The sequence below is a fragment of the Ahaetulla prasina genome, chromosome 4 (assembly GCF_028640845.1).
Source record: "Ahaetulla prasina isolate Xishuangbanna chromosome 4, ASM2864084v1, whole genome shotgun sequence".
Taxonomy (NCBI): domain Eukaryota; kingdom Metazoa; phylum Chordata; class Lepidosauria; order Squamata; family Colubridae; genus Ahaetulla; species Ahaetulla prasina.
Window position 1 is genome coordinate 6,454,613 of NC_080542.1, and position 22,867 is coordinate 6,477,479.

General features: G+C 45.6%; 1 protein-coding gene across 1 annotated transcript; it reads right to left on the reverse strand.

Moving 5' to 3' along the window:
- Positions 1-268: 268 nt before the first annotated feature.
- LOC131198447 (mitochondrial inner membrane protein OXA1L-like) lies at positions 269-21,611 on the reverse strand. Its single transcript, XM_058183100.1, has 10 exons — positions 21,470-21,611; positions 18,550-18,690; positions 17,486-17,675; positions 14,302-14,445; positions 13,638-13,723; positions 13,391-13,555; positions 12,371-12,475; positions 7,146-7,308; positions 6,970-7,050; positions 269-522 (listed from the first exon to the last, which is right to left on the reverse strand). Exons 1-10 carry the CDS (start codon positions 21,527-21,529, stop codon positions 443-445), a joined length of 1,215 nt encoding a protein of 404 aa, XP_058039083.1. The 5' UTR covers positions 21,530-21,611; the 3' UTR covers positions 269-442.
- Positions 21,612-22,867: the final 1,256 nt, after the last annotated feature.

Genomic DNA, 22,867 nt, shown 5'->3' on the forward strand with positions numbered 1-22,867 from the left:
AATAGGGACCACCTTTGGTGGGAAGGTAACAGCGTTCCGTGCACCTTTGGTGTTTAGTCATGCAGCCACGTCACCATGGAGATGTCTTCGGACAGCACTGGCTCTTCAGCTTTTCAAACGGAGATGAGCACCGCCCCCTAGAGTTGGGAACGACTAGCACATATGTGCATCTTTTTAAGGGTGTGTTAAGGGTGACCTGTATGATACATGCTTTTCTAATCTCATGCTCCTGATACGCCGACCTTTTCTTTTTGCAAAATATTAGGGATTGAATTTGAAAGCATTTTTTAATTCAAAGCACAATCTTATGTAATAAATTTACAGACACATTTACACATATGCTCTCAGAGCAAATGGAGAACAAAAGTAATAGTTTAAACTAGGGCAAAGGGGTAAGGGAGACGGGAGGACATTTTTTGCCTTGAATACAGCTCTGTAGCATTCACCCTAATCCTCTCTTTTGTGATGATGGCTTGCTCGGATACTGTGTGGTTCTCTGGGAAAAGGTTTGGTGGAGTGACCCTGTGAACGAAAGAGAGCACAAGAATAAAACTTCTGTGTTTTTTTTTTCCAAAGCAAAAACCACCTTGTACATTCTGAAACTCAACATTTACAAACCAGATGCTTTAAAAGGCTGTAGGTAGACTTTTCTTAATATACTTTTGCAGCTGGGATTTAGGGACATGCTACCTCCAGACTAGGCTGGAACAATTCAGGTTGATGGACACCTGTTTTACAAAAGTGTTATAAGGGAATTTAGAACAGGACAGTTGTGCTGTTAGAAATAGACATATTATTTCTATCAGCACAACTGTCCTTTTTAGTATAAAACTGTAGACTTCCCCAGTGGGTTGTTAGATTCTTGCTGTTTCGACTGCCTGGTTCTGTAACTTTTTCCTCCCCATCTATTGTATATTGTATATATATAATACAATATTATATTGTATTATATATATACAATATATATATATATTATATATATAATATATATATATATTGTATATATATATATATTGTATGTATATACACAATATATCTATTGTATGCGACCTATCCCTTAACACCACTCTTCGATTCTTACTATGCTACAGAGCCCCTGACTATGACATTACCCATGCAAATATGCTAACCTCACTGCTAACATGGGCTACCTCTTGCCCATATTCTCTCGTCTTCCTGGGTGACCTAAATCTACCTCTCATTAACTTGATAACTAATGAATGTACAACTGATCCAATCCATACACTATACAACGCTGTTACAAACCTAGGTCTTGAACAACTTGTAACTAACAATACAAGACTCAACAACTGACTTGATCTCATCTTCTGTAACAACTCAAACTCAATTTATGGACTACAAATTAAAGAACCTTTTTCCAACAGTGACCACTGCATGATTGATTTTCGTCTCAATATACGTCCATACTTAAATCATCATAACAATAGTATTCCCAACTACAACTTCAAAAAAGCCAACTACGACCTTATAAACAACGATCTTTCATTTCTGGACTGCCAAAATCTGTTTGCAACCTGCATAACCGCTGAAGACCACTATAGAGTTTTCCTACTTGAAATCAATAGAGTCATTAAACTATATGTATCACAAATGACCACCATGATCAGGAAAAGCAAACTACCCATATCAATAAAAAAGCTTCAATCAAAAAAAATCCCTCTGGAAAAGAAACAAAAAAGGCTATGTAGCAAATTTCAAAAACCGCTACAGAAATATGTGCAACCAAATAAAAACTGAATACACAAATTACGACACCAAGCAAGAAGAGGACCTTCTGCGCACAAATTCCAATCGTGCCTTTTATAATTTTGTTAACAATAAACTTAAAGACTCAAGATCCATCCCACCACTAGAAGATTCTAACAGCAAAGAATGCAATGACGAAACAGTTAAAGCAAACCTCTTCAACATTTTCTTTGGCTCAGTTTTTGTTAACAGCGATGACACATATCCGACATTCCACAAACGTATCAGCAATGAATATGATGACTTAACTCATATATATTTCATAGAAGATAATGTTGGAAAAGCTATTCATAACATGAAACCATTGCTATGTATTGGACCCGATGGACTATGTGCATACTTCTTAAAAAAACTTTCCACTAATATAGCAGAACCACTAAGCATAATCTTTGATAATTTTATTTTTTATTTTTTATTTTATTAGATTTTTATACCGCCCTTCTCCCAAAGGACTCAGGGCGGTGTACAGCCAGAATAAAATACAAAATATATACAATTAAAAGAATTTAAAATAAACTATTACTAAACGGCCGATAATTTAAAAGATTTAAAAATTTAAAATATTACTAAAACCCCAATTTAAAATCAACTATTTACGCCAGTCCTGCTTGAATGAATAAATATGTTTTTAGCTCACGACAAAAGGTCCGAAGATCAGGCACTTGACATAAGCCAGGGGGGAGTTCGTTCCAGAGTGTCGGTGCTCCCGCAGAGAAGGCCCTACTCCTGGGGGCCGCCAGCCGACATTTTTTGGCGGACGGCACCCTGAGAAGGCCCTCTCTGTGAGAGGGTACGGGTCGATGGGAGGCATAAGGTAACAGCAGGCGGTCTCGTAAGTACCCGGGTCCTAAGCCATGGAGCGCTTTAAAGGTGGTAACCAGGATCTTGAAGCGCACCCGAAAGACTACAGGAAGCCAGTGCAGACTACGGAGCAGTGGTGTTACGTGGGAGCCACGAGCGGCTCCCATTACCACTCGCGCAGCTGCATTCTGGACTAACTGCAGCCTCCGGGTGCACCTCAAGGGCAGCCCCATGTAGAGAGCATTGCAATAATCCAGCCGAGATGTAACCAGAGCGTGAGTGACTGTGCATAAGGCATCCCGGTCAAGGAAGGGACGCAACTGGCGGACCAAGCGAACTTGGTAAAAGGCCCTCCTGGTGACGGCCGCCAGATGTTCATCAAAGGACAGCCGACCATCCAGGAGGAAGTTGCGAACCACCTCCTTTGGGGCCACTAACTCGCCCCCAACAGTCAGCTGCGGGTGCAGCTGACTGTACCGGGGTGCTGGCATCCACAGCCACTCCGTCTTGGAGGGATTGAGCTTGAGTCTGTTTCTCCCCATCCAGACCCGTACGGCTTCCAGACACCGGGACAGCACTTCGACCGCTTTGTACAGATGATAACTCACCCCGAAACCACTGATGACCTCACCCAGCGGCTTCATGTAGATGTTGAACAGGGTAGGCGAGAGAATCGACCCCTGAGGTACTCCACAAGTGAGGCACCTCGAGGACGACCTCTGCCCCCGTCAACACCGTCTGCGACCGGTCGGAGAGATAGGAGGAGAACCACCGATAAACGGTGCCTCCCAATCCCTCCAACCGGCGCAGCGGGATACCATGGTCGATGGTATCAAAAGCCGCTGAGAGGTCTAATAGGACCAAGGCAGAGGAACAACCCCTGTCCCTGGCCCTCCAGAGGTCATCCACCAACACGACCAAAGTCGTCTCTGTGCTGTAACCGGGTCGGAAGCCGGACTGGAACGGGTCTAGATAGACAGCTTCCTCCAGGTGCCGGGGAAGCTGCCATGCAACCACACTCTCTACAACCTTCGCTAAAAAGCGAAGGTTGGAAACTGGACGGTAATTTCCCAAAATAGCTGGGTCCAGGGAAGGCTTCTTCAGGAGAGGTCTCACCACCACCTCCTTCAAGGCGGTGGGGAAAACCCCTTCAACCAAAGAAGCATTTATAATCCCCTGGAGCCAGCCTCGTGTCACTTCCTGAGCAGCCAGTACTAACCAGGAAGGACACGGGTCCAGTAAACACGTAGTTGCATGCAACCTCCCCAGCAACCTGTCCACGTCATCGAGAGCCACAGAATCAAACTCATCCCAAATAACCTCAACAAGACGAGTTTCTGCCACCTCGGCTGAATCATCGCAATCATGGTCCAAGCCATCACAAAGCTGAACGATTTTATCGTATAGATAACCGTTAAACTCCTCGGCTTGTCCCTGCAGGGGGTCATCCTGTCCCTCCTGTTGAAGGAGGGAACGGGTCACCCGAAACAGGGCGGCCGGGCGGTTATCTGCCGATGCAATGAGGGTGGAAACGTAGGAACGCTTCGCCTCCCTCATTGCCACTAGGTAGGTCCTAGTAAAGGACCTCACTAGTGTCTGATCAGCCTCGGAACGGCTGGACCTCCAAACACTCTCTAGGTATCTTCTCTGGCGTTTCATCTCTCTCAGCTCCCCGGAGAACCAGGGAGCCAATTGAGATCTACGCCAGGTCAGAGGCCGCAAAGGCACGACACGGTCCAAAGCCCCAGCCGCGGCCCGTTCCCAAGCCGCAACCAGTTCTTCAGTCATGCCGTGGGTAAGATCCTCAGGAAACGGCCCAAGCTCTGTCAGGAACTCTCCGGGTCCATCAGGCGCCTGGGACGGAACCAACGCATCGGCTCTGTCTCCCTGCGATGGTGAGCAGCGGTTTGAAAGTCTAGGCGAAGGAGAAAATGATCTGACCATGACAACGGTTCTTTCACTATATCTCCTAAATCCAGATCATTTACCCACTGACCAGAGATAAAAATCAAGTCTAGCGCACCTCCCCCAGTCTAGCGTACTCCCCCCTAAGTACATATTTGATGGACATTATCTTACATCAGTTACTTGAATCAGGTCCAAAGCTGTCATGGAGGCCTGGAACTCCTGAACCACCGTTGATGACAAGCCGGCCGATAGCAAGTTGAAATCTCCCAAGACCAAAAGTCTGGGAATCTCAACCGCCATGCCAGCAAGCACCTCTAGTAGTTCAGGTAGGGCTGTAGTCACGTAGCAAGGAGCCAGGTACGTGATCAACAACCCCATCTGATTTCGATGGCCCCACTTCACAAGGAGGGATTCACAGCCAGCTATCTGAGGAACAGTGGACTCCCTCGGCTCCAGACTTTCTCTAATCACAACCGCCACCCCCCCACCCCTACCCTGGGCCCTCGGCTGATGGAATGCACGGAAACTCGGAGGGCACAGTTCAACCAGGGGTACACCCCCTTCTCTGCCCAGCCAGGTCTCTGTAATGCCCATAAAGTCCGCGGACTCCCTCTGAATCAGATCACAAATCAGGGATAAGGCTTTCACTACCAGTTCCTTCCCAAACTTTGGTCACTAGCCACAGTCATCCCTATCTTCAAAAAAGGAGACCCCAGCTTAGTCGAAAATTACAGACCAATCTCTCTGTGCTGCGTCACCTGCAAAGTCATGTAATCAATCATCAACCAATACATTATCTCACACTTAGAAACTAACAACCTACTCTCCAATAAACAATTTGGTTTCAGGAAAAAATTATCATGCAACTTACAACTTCTCCACTGTAAAAACATATGGACTACAAATCTTGATCAAGGCAAAACAATAGATGCAATCTACATAGACTTCTGCAAAGCTTTTGACTCAGTAGTACACGATAAACTTCTCCTAAAACTAAAATCTTATGGCATTTCAGGACCCCTTCACAAATGAATATCTGCTTTTCTGTCTAACAGACAACAAGTGGTCAAAATTGGCAATGCTTTATCAAATCCTGTTCCTGTCAAGAGTGGCGTTCCTCAAGGCAGCGTCCTTGGACCAACACTCTTCATACTGTACATTAATGATCTTTGTGACCATATCTCAAGTAATTGTGTTCTCTTTGCTGACGATGTCAAACTATTTAACACCTCAGACAATACATCTATCATTCAAAAAGACCTTGATTATCTAACCGCTTGGTCTAAAACTTGGCAACTGCAAATCTCAACCAGCAAATGCTCAGTCTTACATATAGGAAAAAAGAACCCAAACACTAAGTACATATTTGATGGACATTATCTTACAGATGACCCCCATCCCGTTAAAGACCTTGGAGTTTTCATGTCAAATGATCTAAGTGCCAAAGCCCACTGCATAGCAAAAAAGGCTCTAAGAGTTGTAAACCTAATCTTGCGTAGCTTCTTTTCCAAAAACACTACACTACTAACCAGAGCATATAAAACATTTGCTAGACCAATTCTAGAATACAGCTCGCCTGTTTGGAACCCTCACCACATCTCTGACATCAATACAATTGAATGTGTCCAGAAATATTTCACAAGAAGAGTTCTCCATTCCTCTGAAAACAACAAAATATCTTATCCCACCAGACTTGAAATCCTAGGCTTAAAAAACTTGGAACTCCGTCGCCTTCGACAAGACCTAAGTTTAACTCATAGAATCATCTATTGTAATGTCCTTCCTGTTAAAGACTACTTCAGATTTAATTGCAATAATACAAGAGCAACCAATAGATTTAAACTTAATGTCAACCGCTTTAATCTAGATTACAGAAAATATGACTTCTGTAACAGAATCATCAGTGCTTGGAATACTTTACCTGACTCTGTGGTCTCTTCCCATAATCCTATAAGCTTTAACCAAAAACTTTCTACTATTGACCTCACCCCATTCCTAAGAGGACCATAAGGGGCATGCATAAGTGCACAAACATGCCTACCGTTCCTGTCCTATTGTTTTTCTTTTCTTCTTCATATATATATAATATATATATGTGTGTGTGTGTGTGTGTGTATGTATATATATATGTGTGTGTATGTATATATATGCTTATACCTTCTAATATTTACTCATATATATGTTTATATACTATATAATCTTTTTGTATGATACTTACATATATTGTTGTGACAAAATAAATAAATAAATAAATAAATCTTGTTTAAGGGACACAGAATAAATGAAACTTGCTTCATTTTTCTTACTGGATTTATTTTAACTGAAATACTTTGAACTACATCTCCAGCATCCTATATCAGGACTGGTGATGACAGCAATTTTTGGACTACGTAGTTCAGCAACATCTGGAGGATCAGACCACCTCTTTCTGAAACGCAAAATACAAGCATTTGTGATCCTGGATGGCAGCAAACAAAAGCGAAAGAGACTTGCCTTTATGTGTTGAATCCAGTTGTGTTTTGAAGTACTTCTGTCTTTCGTCTAACTGATGAGCCATCCGGACATTCTGCCATCCTAGGAGAGATTAGAGCAGGAAGCAGCTTACCTCGCATGACCACATGAATCTAGCCAACCCATTCCTGCCTTCAGCCATTTTCTTTCAAGCTCACCTTCCTTGATACTCTTCAGGAAATCTTCCTGGGGCGGTAAGCTCTTAGGATTGTGTTCCACACTCTCGGGGATGCGAAAAAAAGCACGAGCGGCAGGTAAACGAAACAGTAATATTTGCATAATGGAGAATAAGTTGGATGTCAGCCAATAGGTAAAGATAGCCTGCATGGGAGAAAGAGAGCATGAGACATCAGGTGATCTGCTGGGTTCTAGGTTCGCTTCACTCCATCATGCACTGATGATGTTATCTAGCCTGTCTGAAGGAAAACCAAGCTCACACCAAGAATCCCAACAGTTCAACACTGACTAAGTACCATATTTTTTGAAGTATAAGATGCATCCCTAAAAGTGAGTGAAAATTTCAGTGCGTCTTATAGACCGAATACGGGCATTTTTGGCCTCCCGAACCCTCCGCGTGTTGCGTTTTCACCCTCCCTGGCCCCCAGAAGAACTCTGCAGGCCTAAAATGGGTGTGTTTTTGGTGAAAACAGGCCGTGTGGAGCACTGCAGAGTGCTTCTGGGGGCCTGGGAGGGCGAAAATCTGATGTGCGGAAGCCAAAAACTATTTTTTTCTTGTTTTCCTCCTGTAAATTTAGGTGCGTCTTATAGTTTGAAAAATACGGTATATTCTTTACTACTGAAATTAGGTGATCTCTCCCTGCACCATTGAAACACTGAAATGACAGAAAGGATGTAGTCCTTCCTTATATGGACTAGACACTTCGATAAAAACGACCAATGTCTGTTGTGGTCCGTCAGCAGCCTACAGACTGGCAACGGAGTTGGACAGCGATGAGGCAGAGGTGAGGCCAGGGCCATCGGGAAGTGAGGTACGGACTACAGAGCTTCCAAAGACTGATAGTAGTGAGGCAGAGGAACAGGAGGAGCCTGTTCCTAATGCACGCAGGAGAAGAGCTGCCAGAAGGCAAGAGCAGCTCAAGCAAAAAGGACAACTTGGGAGTAGGGCCAAGAGATGATTGGCCCCTCCCATAATGCTTAAAACAGACCAGTGTTTGAGCTTTGCCGGAAAACAATGTTGGTAGCTGCGTCTTCTGCTTCGTCTATGTCTTTGTTTTTGTGGCTTCTGGACGTTTTCCAGGAAGGGCCTTTGGCAGATTGCCTAATTGGACCAAGGTTTGCGAGAGAACTGAGGAATTTGTGTCGGGAGGCATTTGTTTTACTGAGTTGAATGATGCTGGGAATGAAGTAATTCCCAGCTGTTCGAATAAAGTTTGCTTGTTTTTCTACGGACTAAGTTTATGACTACCTACTTGGGCCTGGGTTACAACAATCTCTGCCCTGGTGAGCTAAGCGATGCTGTTGATGTCATTTAGTGCCTGAATTGTGGGGGAACAATGGACTTTAGCTGACTTGAATGGCTTTAGGCTATAAGGCCGCCTGTATCTGGGGATTTACCATCTTTGTGTTGGATGGGGTTGCCCTGCCCCAAGCAAACCTAGTGCACAGGTTGGGGGTTCCTCTGGACTTGTGACTCCTGTTTGCAGAATAGGTGGCAGTTGTGGCCAGCAGGGCCTCTGCACAACTTCGTGCTGCCAATTGTGCCCTTTCTTGGGTCAGGAGATTTACTTTCAGTCATTCCTGACCTAATCGCCTCCTGAATGGACTATTATAATGCACCTTACAGGGGGCTACCCTTGAAAAAATATCCAGAAGTTTCAGTTGGGGCAAAATGCAGCAGGCAGGGTGTTCTGACCCAGCTCCCCAAACACGACAAATCCTCTGTATTTAAATCAATGATTCCTTTATTAGGAATGCCAGCAGCCCCGCCAAAAAAGTTTATCTTTCAACGCAGGCTAACAAATCTGTCCGGCAGGAAGACGAATAGTTGTCTGCCGCACCTATACATCTCTGCCTCCTGCCTTTTATCCTGAGCTAGGGTGGGGTTTCGCTAGCAGCGGTGGCTTTTCTGTCCCAAGGATCAGCCCATAGATTTCCACTGCTCTCCTCTCCTCTGCTTTCTGCGCGTCAGGCACTGGACCCAGCTGTTCCTCCTCTTCCTCATCAGCCACCTCCAGACCTGGGGGCTGGACTCTCTATCTGGGGGCTGATGGATGGCCCAGGCTCCACCTTTGTCTCTATCTCTGACAGCTCTACTCCCTCTTTCCCCTCGGAGGTCCCTAGTTCCCTTGATGCTGACCCTGACTCCCACGCTTCTTCCTCCTCTGATTTGGCTGCTGGAGGGGCCGGTGGCCAAGAGGCCACAACATAGTGCTCCAAGATCTGCAAATGCTATGCCTCTGCCATGTGAGGTATGCCCCGGGAGGCATACGAGCACCAGAAAATGAACTTCCGATTTCCGGCATGCGAATGCTGCTGGCCAGCTAGTCTTCCGGTTACTGGTGTGCATGTGCGTGTGACGATCAGCTGGCCAACATGCTTGCTCACACCGGAAAACCAGCTCTTCCAGTTTTCCAGCTCTGCCTCACGCACAAAGGCCAGAAGCTGGTTTGCTTCTGGGTCCAATTCAAGGTATTTTCACCTTTAAAGCCCTACATGGCATGGAACTAAAATATTTGAATGACTGTTGTGAATGCTCCAACACTGGAAGTTTTTAAGAAGAGATTGGATATGTTGTGGTCCACCAGCAGCCCATGGAGCTAGCAGCAGAGTCAGACAGTGAGGAGGCTGGGGAGGACAATGGGCCAGTCCTGGACTGGGGAAGGCCCAGATGAGGGCTCTGCATTGGAGGCAGAGATGGGGCTGGGCCATCTGGGAGCGAAGTGCAGACTGTTGAGCCTCCAGAGGCAGACAGCAGAGAGGCAGAGGAACAGGAGGAGCCTGTTCCTAGTGTACCATGCGAAGAGCTGCCAGAAGGCAAGAGCAGCTAAAGCAAAAAGGACAACTCGGGAATAAGGCCAGGAGATGATTGGCCCCTCCTTTAAGGCTTAAAAGAACATGAATGGCTCTTGAAGTCTTTGTAGGAAAGCAATGTTGCTACATTGGTTTCTAGTCGGCGTCTCTTGCTTGGGGCTTTGCCAAGAAAAGCCTTTGGCAGGGTGCCAAGACAAAGGTTTGTGATAAGGCCAAAGGACTTTTTCTGAAGGATTTGTTTTGGAATGAATTTGGACTAAGCTGAGAATGAAGTAATTCTCAGCTGTTCTAATAAAAGACATTTCTTTAGGACTGATTGTGTCTGGTAATAACTACTTGGCAGGAGAGACATGTTGTGGGATAGGGGCTGTTTTCATTTGAGGCTTGGAAGACTGCCCTTTCTGCTACAGATCCTACCCTGTGTAACATCATCTCTTAAAATATGGCTTTGCCAACCAGTTTGGGGAACCCATGGTAGAATGGAGCCTGTTAGATGCTTGTACAACTTTTTTAAAATCTTGCCTTTATTGTTTTTGTAAATAACACAAGGCGGCAAACATATTAATACCCCCTCTTCCTATTTTTCACACAACAACCCTGTGAAGTGGTTGGGCTGCGAAAGAATGATTGGCCCAAAGTCACCTGGATGACTTTCGTGCTTAAGGCAGGACTAAAACTCCCAGTCTCCTGGTTTCTAACCAGCAGCCTTAACCGCTAGACCAAAGTACGCTCTCTGTATGTTTTTTTTTCCCACCGCTTGCTTTGTTTCTATCTTGTTATTTTAATTAAATCTGTTGTTTTAATGGTTTTTAATATACTCTTGATTATTACTACTGCCCAGAGTAGTATGTGAGATGGGCAGCTCTACAAATTAAATCAATGAACAAATAATTTGTGGAACAAAAAGGTCGCTCGGGGAGACACATGAGTGTGGAAAGCACACAGGCTTCGAACAGTGCCAATTTTGAAGCTACTAGTCTTAAGAAAGTCTACCTCCAGGCAGACTGGGTTTCATTTAAATCAAGTAGATTTAAATTGCGATTTAAATCACTAGTAAAAAGGCTCGATTTAAATCGACTTGATATAAATCATAATTTTTAAAGAGCAACTGTCATCTCTGTCCCGCAGCGGCTCCTCCTCCGACCCCGCTGTTGACTCACCGGCAGTCCCAATAGTGCAGAATATAACTAAGTTCCATTTCATGCTAAATAAACTAAATTATTAATGTATCTTAAATAAAAAAAAAATTATCCTGAGAGATTTTTTACTCCAAAAGCATTTTATTAAAATAAATTTGATTAAAAAAAATCCAATTTAAATAAAAAAAAATCCAATTTAAATAAAAAAATGTGATTCTTTTTTTTTTTTTTAAAAATCATTGATTTTTATCCACCCAGCCTCCAGGCCATCTTGGCCTTGCACAACTGCAATCTGCAAACGACAGTGAGATGGACGACCTATACCCAGTGATGGGGAACCTTTTCGGCATCAACTGCTGAAGAGGGCGCACACTTGTGTGCTTATTGGGCTTGCAACTTGGAAGAGGAACTGCCCAGGGGGCATGCGCGTGCTGGAAAATGAACTTCTGGTTTCCGGTGAAAGAGGAACGGGCGACGCCGCATGTGGCTCCGCGTGCCACTTTGGGCCCACGTGCCATAGGTTCGCGATCACGGCCCTATAATTTATTTATTTATTTTATTAGATTTTTATACCGCCCTTCTCCCGAAGGACTCAGGGCGGTGTACAGCCAGATAATAAAAACCCACAATATACACATTAAAACAGAAACTTAAAACCAAGCATATTACAAAGATGGCCGAAATTTAAAAAATTGAAAACCCTAAAATTCATAAATAACCCCAATTAAAATTTAATAAAACTTTTAAGCCAGTCCCGCTTGAATAAATAAATGCGTTTTCAGCTCACGGCGAAAAGTCCGAAGATCAGGTACTTGGTGTAAACCAGGGGGAAGTTCGTTCCAAAGCGTAGGAGCTCCAACAGAGAAGGCCCTACCCCTGCGGGCCGCCAGCCGACATTGTTTGGCGGACGGCACCCTGAGAAGACCCTCTCTGTGTGAGCGTACGGGTCGGTGGGAGGCATAGGGTAACAGCAGGCGGTCCCGTAAGTACCCGGGCCCTAAGCCATGGAGCGCTTTAAAGGTGGTAACCAAGATCTTAAAGCGCACCCAAAAGACCACAGGAAGCCAGTGCAGACTGCGCAGGAGTGGTGTTACATGGGAGCAACGAGTGGCTCCCACTATTACCCGCGCAGCTGCATTCTGGACTAGCTGCAGCCTCCGGGTGCACTTCAAGGGCAGCCCCATGTAGAGATTTGATTAATAAATAAAAATTTACCAGCTTTCCCACAGAACGTAGCAGAAATGTTCTCTTACCGTTGGAAAGGAAATTATGAAAGGAAGGAAGAGCACTGGCATCACTCGGAAAACCTTTTTCATTAGGTCCAGGTGTGGGTTTGGAGGTCCTGTTTGCAATCCAGTCTGAAGAAGAAGAAAAAAATAGATCGGTGCTATCCAGTGGCCATTGCTCAGTTTTCAATTCTTCCTGCTTCACGTATCTGTCCCCAGTCCTCATTCTACATCACCAGGATGATTTTGATATTTAAATTAGCCTGCTGGAAAACAAGCGGGCCAGACATCCAGCTAGAGTCAGGCTCCAGAAAAACGGAGAGTCACTCAATCCTTAGCCAAGATCTGGCTAGATTTTTTTATATGATCCACCCCAGAAGTGCTTTCTGTCAGTGTGTAAGAAATTATGAACTGGAATAGCCATAACAAAAAATCAGCCAATGGGAACTGTTTGGTGACTGATACACAGGATTTGTTGTGAGCCATATGAGATGGCTCGGAGCCACAGCTTAACTGTTCTGTTTATATAAGAGTTTGTGTGTCCTTGCATGTTCTATTTCCTGGGTTCTTGTTCTTGTCCTTGCTACTACTACTTCTCTCTACCCCATTGCAAGAGCTGCATGGGTGTTGTATACATGCGTCATGTTTTATATTATTGTATATAAAGAAGCTTCTTCTATAAATGAATCCTACTGAATTATTTGCTTGTGTGCTGGCTGGATAGCTACAAATTCTTAACATTTTCTCATGCCTACCAAAATCCTGACGGGTGGAGGAAGAGATTTGGATGAACTCTTAAATAATCGCTAAGCGGAAGCAAAATCTGTAGATAACCAGACTTCGCTTTCAAATTGGCCAAATCTAGAACTCCCTGTTGCCTGGTGATTGGTGCAAAGTCACCCAGTCATTTTTCCAGCAAAAGGCTGGACTAGAACTCCCAGTTGCCTGGCGATTGGCCCAAAGTCACCCAGCCAACTTTCATGCTTATGGTAGAACTAGAATTCCCAGCATACCGGTTTTTGGCCTAGCACCATAACCAAGTCTTACCTCCGTAACAATCCACATGGTGACAGATGCCATCACGGGTAGTATGTAGTAAGGATCCGGGGCAGTGAGATCTGTGAACCACCACAGTCCTCCCGTCTGCATGCTGGGTACAGGACACTCCGCCATTTTGCGCAAGGCGAAGAAGAAGGAGATGAAAATGGGCGTCTGAAACCAAGAATGGAAGAAAAGGTCAAGCTGGGAAGCCGTGTACACGAAAACCAATTCCAAGCGGGCTGTAAAAGCTGACCTGGACCAAAGGCGTGATTAATCCTCGTAGGGGGTTAATATTATGGGTTTTCTGGTAGTGCTCCAGATCCATGACGGCCTGCGAAACTGAGAAGAAGACAGACAGGGTTAGGGTTAGAGTGTGCACAGTGTGACTTTGAGACAACCCAGAAGCAAATATACAGTAAACAGGTTTGTATTTCAATAGTGGTTTTATCTACAAAGAATATATACATACACGTACTTTAGTCAGATCTCAAACAAACAGCAATTACAGCACAAGAGAGATACGCCCCAACAGGGCCTCTTCTTATTACAGGCTCTTAAAGTGATATCAGCCCAAAAACCTTGCTGACTCATTCCCAGCATGACATCATCGTAGCAGCGGATCAGCTCTTAAATCATTACCCTGACACAGGAAATGTGATGCTAAGATACAACCAGATCTGTCTGGCCAGTGTTGCTTACGAACGCTTCATGTCCTCCAGGTTGTGGACTACAATTCCTATCTCCCTCAAACATAGCTGTGCATTTTAGAGGCTGGTAGTATTTATGGAGGATTACCTTTCCATCCACTTTGTCCTCCTTCAGCCTGACCTCACCTTAAATGGCTGCTGTTGCAGTCTTTGTTTAATCCCAAAGCTTTTATTAGTCTCACTCAGGTTTGATCCCATTTTAAAACTTACACTGTGGTCTGTTGCCTGTCTTCTTGGCTTCGCTGATTCTGGCAGTTAATGCAGTAATTTGGGGCACGTGGTTGTTTAATTTGACCGCGTCTCGTTGGCTCTTTACAATGAGTGGGAGAACCAGACAGCGTATAAATACCGTCCCTGGAAATTGGGCAGAGAGAGAAGAGCTGCATTATTTTGCAGGACAACTACAAGCTTGCTGGTAGCCACACAGAAGTTCAAGTCCCTCAAAGAGTTTATCTTAGAGATGCAGAAAGTCTTAATTCCATAGCTCAGGAGTCGGCAACCTTAAACACTCAAAGAGCCACAAAGGTCCTAACTGGAAGCCGCCCATTCAATTCTGGAGTGGACCGGAAGTCCAGTTCCCACACCATAGTGTCTCCTCCTAGTGCGGCGTCCTTTTTCCTCTACCTGTTCTAACTGAAAGCCCTATCAATTGTGGAGCCAACCGGCAACAGAGGGATGAAAGAGCCACATGCGGCTCCACATGCGGCTCTATGACCCCTGCCATAGCTGGACAGGGGAGGCTGCGATGACCCACAGGAACACAGGTCATTTCCCCAAAAACAAAATTATTTTTTAAAGTTCTTCCACTCTGCTGACTCCTGTGAGGAGAAAATACCATATTTTTCGGACTATAAGATACCCCGGAGTATAAGACGCACTATGATTTCAAAGAGGAAAACAAGGAAAAAAAAAAAAGGTTTTGACCTCCGAACGTCTGGTTTTTGCCCTCCCCGGCCCCCAGGAACACTCTGCAGGCCTCCCAAACCCTCTGCACATCCCATTTTTGGCAAAAACAGGACGCATGGGGCGGGGTTTCAGGAAACCAAAAATGGCTGTATTTGGTCTATAAGATGCACCAACATTTCTACCCTCTTTTGAGGGGGGGGGGCGGAGAGTGCGTCTTATACTAGGAAAAATACGGTAAATATTTACAGTACCCTGACAGCAATTCTGTCTACCAATTTTGGCTTGGGTTCCTCAACACATTGCCTTATACCAGGAGTAATCCGAGACAGTAACTGCAATTTTTTTTAAAAAAATCATTTAAATGAACCATGGTTTTTAATCTTAAAACTGACCAGAATAATTTCTTTTGGTTCCTGCAGGATGAAAAGCACTTCCACCCCCAATTCCCTATCTGGCTTTTAAAACTGGATTTGTCAATGACTGAACCGCTCTTCGCTTCCCAATCGCAATGCATAATTCCTTGTTCACCGATAGCGTCCAGAGGTAGTCCTCGACTTACGACAGTCCTTTTAGTGATCGTTTGAAGTTACAACACCACTGAAAAAAAGCGACTTACGACTTTTTCCCCATGTTTATGACGTTGCATGGTCACGTGATCAAAATTCATACGCTTGGCAACTGACTCGCATTTAGGATAGCCGCAGCGTCCCGGGGTCACATGATCCCCTTTGGCAACCTTCTAACGACCTCTTGTGGCTCAACAGACGAATGCAGTCTGTTATTAACAGCAGCTGCCTGCAATTACTGCAGGTTCAAGTCCCACCAGGCCCAAGGTTGACTCAGCCTTCCGTCCTTTATAAGGTAGGTAAAATGAGGACCCAGATTGTTGGGGGCAATAAAAAGTTGACTTTGTATATAATATACAAATGGATGAAGACTATTGCTTAACACAGTGTAAGCCGCCCTGAGTCTTCGGAGAAGGGCGGGATATAAATGCAAATAAAAAAATAATAAAAAAAAAATCTACCGAAGTCAATGGGGAAGTCTGATTTCACATAGCAACCGTGTTACTAAGTTACGGTATTTTTCAGACTATAAGATGCACTTTTTTGTCTCCTAAAAGGAGGTGAAAATGTCTGTGTTTTATAGACCGAATATTGCCAAAAAAACCATCTGCTGGCCGTTTTTTGGCCTCCGCAAGCCCCATTTTTTGGCCGTTTTTGAGGCTTTGTCAGTCCGCATTCAAGGTTTTTTTTGGCCTGTTTTTAAGACTTTTTTTGGCCTGGTTTTTTTTTTTTTTTTGGAAAAATGGGCTGGAAAGAGGTTAAAAAAAGCCCCCCCTCCCCCAAAGGCTCAAAAATGGGGCGTGCAGAAGGCAAAAACATTTTTGTTTTTGTTTTTCTCTTCTTCTCTTTTTCTCTGTGTCTTATAGTCAGGTGCATCTTAATAGTCTGAAAAATACGGTAACAACTGCGGTGACTCCCTTAGCCACCGTGGCAAGAAAGGTTGCAAAACTGGAGCAAAATTCACTCCACTGTTTCGCTTAGCGACAGAAAGATTGGGCTCCATTGCGATGGTCAATTGAGGATACTCGATTTCATTGAGGGCGGGGTGGGTGTGGCCAGAGTGGGCGTGGCCTGCTTGATGTTACTCATGTCAGGGGCGCCTGTGGCAGCCCGAGTGCCCTGCCAGCGGAAACAGGCTCCCGAGCTCCGTTTCCGGCTGCAAAAGCCTTGTTCTGACCCAGCCTTAGCAGAAACAAGAAACAGACTCCATGTCCCGAAAAAACCCCTCTTTATCTCGTGTGAATTAATGGCATTCACAACCGAAAAGTCCAGGAAACAGTCCTTCAAGGGGTTAACAGCAGTAACAGACCTTATCAGTTCCTTGTGTTGTGAGTTCCCAGCTGAAAGGCTGCAAATTAAGTTCTGGCAAGCAGTCTTTGTGGCACAAAACACAATGAGCAGAATCTTCAGAAATATGAACGGTTGTCTCCTACAACCACCACTCTCCTTCTCTTTATTCCCCAGCCAGGGAGGGGCCATTCAGCATCCATGTGTGCCTTGCTTCCCAAGTCGGCTCCTTGTCCTCCATTGTTCTCCTCTCCTAACTGCTCTGCGCATACGTGCATCTGGAACAGGCCCCAGCTGTTCTTCCTCCCCACTTATCTCAGCCTACATAGGCAGCTGCCTCTCCGGTGGCTGGGAAATGTCAGTCGGCCCTGACTCTATCTCGGCGTCCGACTCCGCCTTCCCTAGACTCCAGAACTGGGCCAAGTTCCTCCCCAACCTCCTCATCATCCGAGTCTGGCGGGCCACAACAAGCCTCCTGCAATCCTCTGCCAGTGAAAACGGAGCTCGGGAGAGGAGGGCCGTGGGCCAGATCTAAGCATCTTGCGAGCCGCATCCCAGAAGTTTGCCACTCCTGCTTGTACAACACTGCCCTTTCTGTTCCCATCTGCTTTGCTATCCCATCAATCTTCTTTTACCTGCCACAATGGCGCCCCACCAAGGCAGCCCCATGTCCAAGTGGAAAGATTCCAAAAACTTCAGGATAAAGCCCACCGGCGTGTGGCTATCCAGGCCCAGTTCAGCTAATGTCGGTTCTTGCAAAACTTGCCCGAGCTCCTCTAAAGGGAGGACTTTCTCCAGAGGTGGGGCGGATACACCTTGAGTAACCTGAAAGGTGCAAACGAAAGTTGAGGGGCGGGTCCTGCGTACAAAACATTTACTCTTCCCAAATCCCAAAGTCTAGATGAAGTTTCCTTATCAAGAGATAAAGAGGAATCCATGCATTTCAAGACACGGGGAAGTTTTTACGATTGGTAGAAAAGAAATATAAATAAAGATAGAGAGAGGAAGTGGATGGGGAAAAAAGAAATAAAAGACAAGAGAAAGAATAAAACATAGATGACGCCTAGGTAAATGGAAAAGGGGAAAGGGGGGGGGGGAAAGAGAAAAACAGTTACTATAAAAATGTACATGAATGATAAAAAAGGTGTAATTATTAAAAAAAAAAGAATTTGAAATGAAGATGTATGTAAATAGAAAATTGGGGCTGCTCTAATACCATTTGAGATTAAATTGAAATTGATTAAATTGAAAATGGATACAACAAAGGAGTGGGAAAGGAGAGAGGAATAGAGAGAGGGAAGGAGAGGAGAAGAGAGGAAAGGAGAGAGTGGGATAGAAGAGAGGGAGGAGAGGAAGAAAAGGGAACGGAAAGAAGAGTAGGAGAAAGGGATAGAAAGGGAGGAAGAAAAGAGGAGCGGGGGAAGAGGAGGGGAAGTAGAAGGGGAGGAGAGGAGGAATGAAGAAAGCAAAAAGGGACAGATGAAGAAAGAGGACGGAAGAGGAGGAGGAAAAGTTGTAAAACAAAGAAGAGGAAATGGTAAAAAGAGCAGCCCCGAACAAATAAAAATGAAAGTTAAAGGATGAGATGAATGATCAATGATTAACGATGGACAAGAGACTGTACACTTAAATATGTTTATGAGAAATAAAAATATATTTTTTTAATGCCAAATTCCGAAGTCTCATCCTTTAACTGTACCTGGATGCCTGCCACGGCCGCCGTGCTCTGACACCGGATTGTGAGTCTCCAAGGAGCGAGACGAAAACTTTGTCCCTTCGGCTGAGGGACGAAAGAGATTTTGGCTTGAGACCACCTCAGGGGAACCGTTGTTCTATGAACCTGCGAAACAAGTGGCAAAAAGCACCTTCATAAACCAAGAATCACAATGCCGAAAAAACCATTCGGTTCATCTGGAATGTTGTGGTCCGTCAGCAACCTACGGTGCTGGCAACGGAGTCGGACAGTGATGAGGCTGAGGGGAGGCCAGGGCCATCGGGAAGAGAGGTGCGGACTCCAGAGCCTCCAGAGACTGATAGTAGTGATGCAGATAAACAGGAGGAGCCTGTTCCTAATGCACGCAGGAGATGATCTGCCAGAAAGCAAGAGCAGCTCAAGCAGAGAGGACGACTGAGGAGTAAGGCCAAGAGATGATTGGCCCCTCCCAGAAGGCTTAAAAACAGACGAGCACTGGTGTTTCAGCTTTGCCGGAAAACAACGTTGTAGCTGCATCTTCTGCTTCGTCTTCTGCTTCGTCTACATCTTTGTTTTTGTGGCCTCTGGACCTTTGCCAGGAAGGGCCTTTGGCAGTTTGCCTAATTGGACTAAGGTTTGTGAGATAACTGAGGAATTTGTGTTGGGAGGCATTTGTTTTACTTTGAGTTGAATGACGCTGGGAATGAAGTAATTCCCAGCTGTTCGAATAAAGTTTGTTTTTCCACGGACTAAGTTTATTACTACCTACTTGGGCCTGGATCACAACACGGAAAAACACCCAAAGCGCAAGGATAAAGTTGCAAGACAGCCTCACGGTCGGGATGTGTGACTGTTTTCCAGGCCGTTCATGGTTTTGCTACTTTCAGGGGGATCCTTTTCCTTTCTGCAAACCCTACTCCCTTCTAGCACTGATGATGTTATCTGGTCTGGTTGTGAAACATCTGCAAGAAACCAGCTAAATTCAAGAGAGCCCCAAAGGTCCCACAATCCTCCTCCTCTCTCCAAACCCCACTCCCTTCTAGCACTGATGATATTATCTATCTGGGTCATGAAATATCTGCAAGCAAACCAACAAGCTCAGAGAGCACCAAGAACACTGAAGTCGTTCTCCTCCTCCTCCTCCTTTCTACAAATCCCATTCCCTTCTAATACTGATGATGTTACGTAGACTGGTCATGAAATATCTGCAAGGAAACAACCCAGCTCAGAGAGCAGCAAGGAGCAAACATTTGTCTGCCTCGTCACACACCCCACTCTCTTCTAATACTGATGATGTTACCCAGTCAGAATCCGGATGGAGCTGGAAGGGACCTTGGAGGTCTTCTAGTCCAGCCCCCCTGCTCGAACAGATCCTTTACCATTTGGAAAATATCTGCAAAGAAACAATCCAGCTCACAAGGACCCCACATTCCTCCTCTTCTGTGCAAACCCCACTCCCTTCTAACACTGATGATATTACCTAGTCTGGTCATGAAACGTCTGCAAGGACAGCCCAGCTCAGAGAGTTCCCAAGGACCACACAGTCCTCCTCCTCTTCTCTGCAAATTCATATTCTCTTCTAGCACTGATGGTGTTACCTAGTCTGGTCATGAAACGTCCTCCTTCTCTTCTCTCCCTCCTTTCTAGCACTGATGATGTTATCTAGTCAGAATCATAAGAATAGAGCTGGACGGGAACCTGGGGGTCTTCTAGTCCAGCCCCCCCCTTGAAGGTTTAGAATGAGCTGGAAGGGACCTTGGAGGTCTTCTAATCCAGGCCCCCCCTTGAAGGTTTAGAATGAATGAATGAGCTGGAAGGGACCTTGAAGGTCTTCTAGTCCAGCCCCCCCCCCGAAGATTTAGAATGAGCTGGAAGGGACCTTGGAGGTCTTCTAGTCCAGCCCCCCTTGAAGGTTTAGAATGAATAAATGAGCTGGAAGGGACTTTAAAGGTCTTCTAGTCCAGCCCCCCCCAAGGTTTAGAATGAATGAATGAGCTGGAAGGGACCTTGAAGGTCTTCTAGTCCAGCCCCCCTTGAAGGTTTAGAATGAATAAATGAGCTGGAAGGGACCTTGGAGGTCTTCTAGTCCAGCCCCCCCTTGAAGGTTTAGAATGAATAAATGAGCTGGAAGGGACTTTAAAGGTCTTCTAGTCCAGCCCCCCCCCCAAGGTTTAGAATGAATGAATGAGCTGGAAGGGACCTTGAAGGTCTTCTAGTCCAGCCCCCCTTGAAGGTTTAGAATGAATAAATGAGCTGGAAGGGACCTTGGAGGTCTTCTAGTCCAGCCCCCCCTTGAAGGTTTAGAATGAATGAATGAATGAGCTGGAAGGGACCTTAAAGGTATTCTAGTCAAGTCCCCCTGCTCAAGCAGGAGACCCGCTACCATTTGGAAAAAGCCTGCAATAAACCAGTCAAACTTAAGAGAGCCCCAGTGACCCTCTTCTCATCAAACTCAACTCCTTTCTAAGCACTGATGATGTTACCCAGTCTGGTCACGAAACGTCTCCATGCAAGGAAACCAACCCAGCACATAGAGAGAGCCCCAAGGAGCAGAAATTTGCCCTTCTCCTCGTCACATACCCCACACTCCCTTCTAACATTGATGATGTTACCTAGTCTGGTCATGAAACGTCTCCATGCAAGGAAACCAACCCAGCTCCACGACCTCCCCCCACGCAGGCCAGGTTTGGGCCTAAATTCAGACCCTGAGGGGGGGAGAAGGAGGAGGAGGGAGAGGCCAGCGGAGCCTCTCTCTCGTCCTTGGGACGTCCGACACCCGAGGAGACCGACATTTATCTCACTCCTGGGTCAAACCGGCCTCTCCGCCTGCAAAGGACGAGCAGCGCAGGCCTGAGGCGGGCCCGGGGCACTACATCTCCCATCAACGCCAGGGGCGCGTGACGTCACAGCGCCCGGGCCTACCCACCTGTGCGTGAAGCCCCCCCGCCGCCATCCACGCTCGCCGCAGCGCCCCGAAAGCCGCCATGGTCTCCTTTTCGGCTTGGCCGCCGCCGAGGAGGAACCGGCCGCCTGGTGACGTCACCGGAGCGCGGCCCGGAAAGGGACGCGATGCACTTCCGGAGCCGTCGCGGCCATCTTGGTTACGGGCACGTGAGTTTCTGCACGCCTCTCCTCTCCTCTCCCAGGAGGGGGGATCTCTAGGCCTTTTTCTCGGGTAAGGAGTCAAAGTCGTGGAGCGGGAAAAAACAAGGACCCGGAGAGGAAAACGCCGTCTGGGGAAAAGGGGTAAAGGTTAAGGAGACGTCATCCACCGTGGCCATATTTGTCATGGGCACGTCGAGCCTTCCTTTTTGACGGAATGAAGCCATGTTTGTTGCGGTGGAGGGGACAAAACGGAAGAGGAAGCGCGGCCATATTTGTCGCGGGCAAGCGATGCCTCCATAATAGCTTAGGGCAATCCCTCCCAAGCCTAGGCATAGAGTACGTTTCAACCTTGGCGATTTCGATCGTTGGAGACTTCAACTCCCAGAATTCCTCAACCTAGGCTTTTTCCTCTCAGCTCGTTTGGTTTCACCCTACAACAAGTGGCCACGGTGGGGCGCTGTTGTACGCGTTACTTCCTTGTTATTAGTGCTAAATTAGAATAGAATAGAACAGAATTTTATTGGCCAAGTGTGATTGGACACACAAGGAATTTGTTTTTTAGTTTTTTATTTTATTTTGTCACAACAATATATATAAGTATCATATAAAAAGATTATATAGTATATAAACATATATATGAGTAAATATTAGGTATATATATATATATATATATATATATATATATATATATATATATATATATATATATATATATATATATATATATATATATATATATATATATATATGTTTTCTGAGGTTTTCACGGGTGTTTGTATGTAGGTCTTTGGTTGTTCGGGTTTTCTCCCGTGTAAAATTGGAAATGTCTTGGCAACGTTTCGACGAAGTCTCATTCGTCATCTTCAGGCTTCAGCTTTGTGCTTCTGGGAGCAATGTGTGATCGCAGCTGTTTCTTCCTTTTAACTGCTAGTGGGGGTTTGAACTGATTGGGTGGGAGCTTGGCTGTGCTCTGATTGGTTTTTTTGTGCTCTGATTGGCTGGGGGTGTGTCCTGTTTGGGTGGGGGCTTGGTTGTGCTCAATTTAGTCTGTGTTGCAGGGGGATTTGAGCTGGTGAGCTGCATAGCTGTTGTTTGGCTTTGTGGTGGTGCTACATCTTCATAGTGGGTGTTAGTCTGCTGCATGTATGGATTGGAGGGGTTTGAAATGGCTAATGTTGCAGCTGCGGTCTGGCTTCTGGTCCTTGGTCGTGCTTCTTGA